Source organism: Lithobates pipiens, unplaced genomic scaffold (assembly GCF_037356315.1).
Source record: "Lithobates pipiens isolate NorthernLeopardFrog02 unplaced genomic scaffold, aLitPip1_a1.2 Scaffold_18, whole genome shotgun sequence".
Lineage (NCBI taxonomy): Eukaryota > Metazoa > Chordata > Amphibia > Anura > Ranidae > Lithobates > Lithobates pipiens.
Window position 1 is genome coordinate 619,083,895 of NW_027507758.1, and position 7,555 is coordinate 619,091,449.

At 46.3% G+C, this 7,555-nt stretch overlaps 1 protein-coding gene across 2 annotated transcripts in view; it reads right to left on the bottom strand.

The window, feature by feature from the left end:
- Positions 1 to 4,937, bottom strand: part of LOC143989423 (uncharacterized) — a 50,540-nt gene extending 45,603 nt beyond the window's left edge. For both annotated transcript variants that reach the window (XM_077489548.1, XM_077489547.1), the window contains exons 1-6: positions 4,884 to 4,937; positions 3,569 to 3,681; positions 3,312 to 3,446; positions 3,102 to 3,225; positions 2,888 to 2,985; positions 2,662 to 2,803 (exon numbers count right to left, since the gene is read on the bottom strand). In XM_077489548.1, coding sequence (XP_077345674.1) covers positions 2,662 to 2,803; positions 2,888 to 2,985; positions 3,102 to 3,225; positions 3,312 to 3,446; positions 3,569 to 3,652 — 583 coding nt within the window. In that variant the 5' untranslated portion in view covers positions 3,653 to 3,681; positions 4,884 to 4,937. The remainder of the gene's footprint in view (positions 1 to 2,661; positions 2,804 to 2,887; positions 2,986 to 3,101; positions 3,226 to 3,311; positions 3,447 to 3,568; positions 3,682 to 4,883) is intronic.
- Positions 4,938 to 7,555: the final 2,618 nt, after the last annotated feature.

The window sequence follows — 7,555 nt, forward strand, 5'->3', positions numbered from 1 at the left end:
CAGGCCTCTGCCCCACACTGACAGCAGTTCCAGGGGACCAGGGAAAGAAGGTGGTTGTCCTTCATCCCCAATGGCAGACCCACAGTCCGGAAGAAGAGGTGGCAGTCCTCACTCCTTGTGGCAGTTCAAGGACCAGAGAGGGGAGGAAGCCGGACTCCCTCCCCAACAGTTAGCTGGAGCGGATGATGTGGGGGTGCACTACCCACCTCTGTCCAGCACTGGCAACAACTTTGAAGTTGCAGGGAGTTGGGGCAGGTGGCCCCTCTCTCTAGTGACAAGCTGATGTTGTGAAGCTCCTACTCCCAGTTGAAGCAGTGGTAACAGGACAGAGTGCCGCTGACCTCTGTCTAGCACCTACAGCGTCTCCACGGCTTTAGGGAGCCGGGCAGTCGGCCTCTCTCTCCAGCAGCAGATCAAACCCTAGACTGGTAAAGACCACCCAGCTGAAGTGTTGGCTATAGGGCAGAGTGCCGCTGGCCTCTGTCTAGCACCTACAGTGTCTTAACGGCTTCAGGGAGCCAGAGCAGTTGGCCCCTTCCCAAGCAGCAGACCAAGCCATAGAATGGTACAGACCACCCCGCTGAAGCGCTGGCAACAAGGAAGAGATTCCATAACCTCTTTCTCACACATACCAATGACAACTTCTCTCTGTGGCCCAGAATGAAGGGCATCTGGACTGACTATGTGTGTTCACTCTGCCTAACGCACGTCCAGACCAGGTGGAGGTCTGAGACCCAGTTAGTGTACTTTGGTTGAGGGAGAAGTGTGACAGACTCAACCGGGACAGAGGCTTTTGGAGGGGACTGCAGGGTAGCCTATTGCCTACCGACTATGGGCACTGGCATTTGAGGGAGCTACAAGCATTTAGGAAGATGTCCTGTTATTATAATGCAAAAGGACATTATTGCACTTATAAGTCAAGGAAGCCATGATTGCCTCTGGCCAATTGAAACTCAGTGAAAAAAAAAAAAAAAATGGTTAATGAGATTTGGACAGCTCTGGGTCTTCTTGAATAGCGTTTCCAGACAGCCTGTGATCCCTGATTAATTAAAGCATTGTTTAGGTGTAAATTCCCATTGTTAATTGAGTCGCCCATGGTTTGTTGGCCAATTTGTCTAAATCTTGGAGGTCCTTATGATGGGATTAGCCTTCTGTCAACTTTACTTTGTTATCTAACCTTTGTGTGACGTTTTGCCTAAATATTTGCCTTTATTGTTGACCTAATTTTGAAGGGAATTCCTTTGGTTTCACCTCAACATCTTGTCTGTGTATGATGCTTGGGGTAAAAGGGCTGGTATTAGCTCTCAGAGAATTGTGCCCCATCATTGGTGTCATTGGGCCCCATTGTTGGGACCATTGGGTGGAAGTGTGCCCTGTCATTGGTGTTATTGGTAGTAATTGTGCCCCATTTTTGGGGTAATTGGGCAGAATTGTTCCCTTTGTTGGTGTCATTGGATGAAATAGTGCCCCAAGAGCTGGACAAAAGCAAGCAAAGGTCCGCATTCTGGCTCCCAGGCTGCAGTTTGGAGACCACTACCATAGAGTATAAATTGCAGAGACTACACAATGTGCAATATAAATCATATAGTGTTATGGTCAGTACTTGCAATATTGGTATTCAGTAATCCACAGTAGTCTAAATGTTTACTTATCTGAGACAAGTTGCAGAGGTCTCACACCGCTGCCTCCCATCTCCTGAGACTGCATTCAGGGACTTGGGTCTGAGACTATACAGACATAGCCCTCCACTCATAGTGCATATTCCCATTGAACATGTTCCTGGAATGAGCTCTTAGGGTAGCGGGTGCCGTAGCAACCGCCAGCTGGGAACCTTTGCAATTTGTAGATATTCGCCAGCACACCAAGGGTCATCAGTTTCATCAAAACTGTTTTTATTCAAGAACGATCACGTCACAAAATGGTGTAGTGCAACATTTCAGAGCCAAGCAGGACCCTTTCGACAGGCATGTCCGATGAAGGGGTCCTGCGTGGCTCTGACACATTGCACTACATCATTTTACAATGGGATCTTTCTTGAATAAAAACAGTTTGGATGAAAATGATGATCCTTGTTGTGCTGGTGAATATCTACATATCTCTCCACCCGGCACAGCCAGCAAACAACAGAGCAAGTAACCCCGGGATAATTGTTCTGTCAAGAGATCAGTTACTAGACCCGGGCATGAGGCAGAGGACCCAAAGGAACATATCCCAGTTGCCTAGGTTGAGCATTGAACATGAAGAAAAAAAAAATCAACATTTCCCTGCTAGCTGAACCCCAGAATCCACATAAATCAAGTTTAGATATGAAAAAAATTCTCTGCAGCACAGAGAAGGAAGATTATTCGGGGAGACATACAGCAGTGGTCATCAACCCTGTCCTCAGGTCCCACTAACAGGCCAGGTTTGTGAGATAACTGAAATACACCACAGGTGATATAATTTGCTGCTCGGTGGTTGCAGTATTCTAGTCTGCATCTCCCCAAGGTAATACATAAAACCTGGCCTGTTAGTGGGCCCTGAGGGCAGGGTTGATGACCACTGACATACAGGACGGGCAACTCAGCTCAGGAAAGTGACCAGGCCGATATCACCCAGTCCTTGCCCTACTCTGGGACAATCAGTGAGCAGTGTGTAATGTATTTAGTTTTAATGACCCACCTGTGCTGATCTCTGTAGAAGTGTCCTCCTCTATAAATGTCCCCGTTATTCCATCCTCCTCCATAGACTGCTGATCATCCCTCATATATGTCTCCTCTTCTTCTGCTTTACCTTCAACTTTAGAATCTCTCAGGTCTCCACTCTGAATATATAATAAAAATCAATGGTAATAATGCAGATAATGTACAGATCCTAATGATACTATCAGTGATTGTTCCTCATCTACCTGATGATGGTGAGGGATGGTGTGATCTTCCTGTGTGGAATCCCGGGAATACAGAGGACGGGGACATCTCTCTGGTGGGTTCCCATTACTGGATCCATCTGTAGGAAACACAAACACTGACTGAATACATTGTTTCTATATGTTTATCAGATGATGGGGGATCTAGGTGGATCCTCCGCACTGCTCTCTCCTTTACAATAAAGTCTCCTCTTACCCGGTGATGTGAGGGGCGGCTGATTGTCCATCATGACGTCCTTGTAGAAATCCTTGTATCCTTCTAAATACTCCCACTCCTCCATGGAGAAATAGACAGTGACATCCTGACACCTTATAGGAACCTGACACACACAATGATACAGTCACCATCCAGACACATCCCTTGTCTGTTACTGGATAATGTCCCAGAATTCCCGGCACCGCTCACCTCTCCTGTCAGCAGCTCCATCATCTTCTTGGTGACTTCTAGAATCTTCTCCATGTTGTGTCTCTCAGGTTTTAGGGAGTCACCTGGAGGCACTGTGATGGTCATATGATCTCCCGACTTCAGAAGAGGAAATCTCTGTATTGGAAAACCACCAATAGGAATATCACGTTAGAATTCTCCTCACCTCTCTGGTCAGGTCTGTGTTTTATTAATAGAGATAAGAGTGATGTCATGTGACCTCCCAGAATCCTCCTCACCTCTCCGGTCAGCAGGTAGATGATTTCCAAGGTGAGGTTTAGTATCCTCTCAGTCATGTGACTCCGGCCCTCCTCCATCCTCATTGAGGAGTCATGTGATCTATACAGGTTTTCTGTAGACAGAGAATTATCTGGACTGTATTGGTTGTACAATATTACGATGGGGATGTACGGAGTTAACCCTTTCACTGCCTGAGTTGTTTTTGCTATTTTTTTTTGCACACGTATTTTATTTTTATAGGGAATTTATTTTATTTTATGTTCTCTTTTTTATGTTTTCTTTGGAGGATATTGGCTGGTTTGAGACTAATACAGCCTTTCTCAACCTTTTCCATTCTGAAAATTTATTGGTCCAGTGACTCAATACTGGACTAATTTTGTTTTCAGAATTCTGGAATTCGTTTTTTATCTTTGTTTTGTATATTCAGAAATCAGAATGGCTGGTTGTTAAGGATCCGGCGGCCCTAGCATCCTAGCAAACAAAAAAATACTTTACAATCACTTTAAGTTAGCTGAGGATATAGAGAGGCTGACTTGAAAGTGACGTCATAGACATTAGTTTCCGGGTCACAGCAAGAAGGGGAGGAGAGCAGAAATGTGTCCGCTCTCCTCCCTCACCCTCCAACCGCAATGTTGGTCCTGGGCCTGCAGATGGGCACTCGGAGCCCAGAATACATGGCGGGGCACTGATACCAGAGGGTGTGTGAGCAACGAGGCAGAAGCGCAGCTACCAAATGAAATGCTTTCAACTGACACAGGAGTCCGCTTGTTAGCATCCTACACAATCCCAGTGGCTGCAGACATCAGATTGTGTACGATACACCCCCCCCGCTGTCAGGTCCGTACGATGTACAGACTTGGAAAAAGAGTCAGGCTGCCCCCAGTAGGAATTGGCACACGTGTAGGAACCAGCTTCCCTTGTATTTTTAAAAGTTGTAGTTTGCAGAGTTACCAAAGCTATAACACACGCTGAGATCAAAGTCACACTACAATGTAGAAGAGTCCAAAATTTTGACCAATGCTCAAGTTTTTAGTGCTGTTTGTTGTCATCTTTATGGGCTTCCCCTCAATGGTCGGTATGAGTATCAAAGAACCTCCAAATCTTGTATAGTAGGACTATAGTATAAAGGAGGATAATAAACAGTAATTCCAGGACTGAAGGCTCAGCCTCTCTGGATGGTGTCTGCCCCTGTAGTGTCCTGTGATTACATATATAAAAAGGTGGATAAAAGACATCACAGTGACTATGGAGGAAGAGGACGGACATGACGGGGGGGGGGTTACTGGGTGTAAATAGAAAATAAGATCTTATTACCTCCTCTGCTGCCACTTCCAACAATGTCTCCTCTCTACTTCCTCCCAACTCACCTCTCACCCGGAACTTCCTATTTATACCTGACATCACTTCCTGTCTATCATAGAGACTTCCTGTCTGTATTATATAGACTTCCTGTCTGGGTAGAAGTTAGATCACCATATTGTGGAGCTCAGAGGAACTGCAGCCCTGAGAAACATCTCACAGTGTGAACACGGCCTTGTGCTGTGTGTGTATGTACTGTATATCCTTATAGATGGGGGTCATCTCCACTCCCACCAAGAACACACTGATTAGCTGCACACCAGGAGAACACACCGATTAGACTTCTTGTAGACTCTGCATCCGGCATTACATGCTGCACAGCTTGTTACTGATGATCTTCTGCTGTTTAGTTTGCGTTATTTGTATAGAATTCTGTGCGAGTCCTCCATAATTTATTTTATGTTCTCTTTTTTATGTTTTCTTTGGAGGATATTGGCTGGTTTGAGACTAATACAGCCTTTCTCAACCTTTTCCATTCTGAAAATTAATTGGTCCAGTGACTCAATACTGGACTAATTTTGTTTTCAGAATTCTGGAATTCGTTTTGTATCTTTGTTTTGTATATTCAGAAATCAGAATGGCTGGTTGTTAAGGATCCGGCGGCCCTAGCATCCTTAACATCCACGACTCATCTGCTCTCAGTAGGATTCCTCACTGACAGTAGAATGTAAACAAAACTAATTTAAAAGAAAAAAAAAAACAGCGTGGGGGTCCCCCCCAATCCGTACCAGGCCCTTTAGAGCTGGTATGGATTTTAAGGGGAACCTCACTCCAAATTTCTTTAAATAATGACATTGGAGCCCCCAAAATCCACACTAGATCCTTATTCGAGCATGCAGCTTGGCAGGCTAGGAAAAGGGAGGGACGAACCAGTGGCCAACCCCCTCCTGAATCATACCAGGCTATCTGCTTTAGGTACTTTGGGGCAGGGGGGCTCTACCCTCAAAGCACCTTGTCCCCATCTTGATGGAGACAAGGGCCTCTTCCCCACAACCCTGGCCCGGTGGTTGTTGGGGTCTGCAGACAGGGGGCTTATTGGAATCTGGAAGTCCCCTTCAACAAGGTGACCCTCAGATCCCGGCTCCCCCCCATATTAATGAGTAGGGGTACATAATACCCCTACTCATTCACCAAAACATGCTCAAAGAGTTAATAAAAACACAGAAACCATTTTTTACAAGTTCTTTATTAAAAAAAAAAAAAAAAATACGAAAAACGCAGATACATCCGAATATTCAAATAACCAAAAAATTTTCCGAATTTAGATTTGGACCGAAACAAATTGCACATCTATCCTGTAGTATGTCTGCAGTCTCTGACCCTCTCCAGTATCATGTCTGCATTCTCTGACCATCTTCTGTAGTATGGCTGCATTTTCTGACCATCTTCTGTAGTATGTCTGCAGTTTCTGGTCATCTTCTATGACAGTGATGGCGAACCTTGGCAGATCAGATGTTTTGAAACTACATTTTCCATGATGCTCATGCACTCTGCAGTATAGTTGAGCATCATGGGAAATGTTGTTCCAAAACAGCTGGAGTGCCAAGGTTCGCCATCACTGTCCTATAATGTCTGCAGTCTCTGACCATCTCCTATAATATGTCTGCAGTCTATGACCATCTGCAGTCTCTGGCCATCTCCTGTAGTATGTCTGCAGTCTCTGACTGCCTCTTTTGTAACTAAGTAAGTTTTCTCCTTCACTGATGGGCACTGATAAGGCAGCACTAATATGCAGCACCGATAGGAGGCACTGATAGGCAGCATGGATGGTCACCGATAGATGGCACTGATGTACATTAATGGATGGTACTGATGGATGCCAATCAGTGCCAAACAATAATGCCTGCCAATCAGTGATGACCATTGTGGGCACTGATTGGCATCCCTGGTGGCCATGTGTGGCATACCTGGTGGTGACTAGTGGTGGGCCTCCCTGGGGGTCCTGGTGGCGTCCCTGGTGGTCCAGTGTGGGCATCCTGGGGGGGGGGGCCTGCACTGATAATCAATCAGCACAGACCCCCGTCAGAAGAGCAGCCGATCGGCTCTCCTCTGCTCGCGTCTGTCAGACAAGAATGAGGAAAAGCAGATCAACGTCTCTTCCTGTTTACACTGTGATCAGCTTGATTGGACACGGCTGATCACGTGGTAAAGAGTCTCTGTCAGAGCAGGGTTCAGAGTTGCATGGTGTACCGAGTGCAGGGTTCAGAAGTGCACTGTGTACCGAGTGCAGGGTTCAGAAGTGCACTGTGTACCGAGTGCAGGGTTCAGAAGTGCACTGTGTACCGAGTGCAGGGTTCAGAAGTGCACTGTGTACCGAGTGCAGGGTTCAGAAGTGCACTGTGTACCGAGTGCAGGGTTCAGAAGTGCACTGTGTAACGAGTGCAGGGTTCAGAAGTGCACTGTGTAACGAGTGCAGGGTTCAGAAGTGCACTGTGTAACGAGTGCAGGGTTCAGAAGTGCACTGTGTAACGAGTGCAGGGTACAGAAGTGCACTGTGTACCGAGTGCAGGGTTCAGAAGTGCACTGTGTACCGAGTGCAGGGTTCAGAAGTGCACTGTGTGCAGAGTGCAGGGTTCAGAAGTGCACTGTGTGCAGAGTGCAGGGTTCAGAAGTGCACTGTGTGCAGA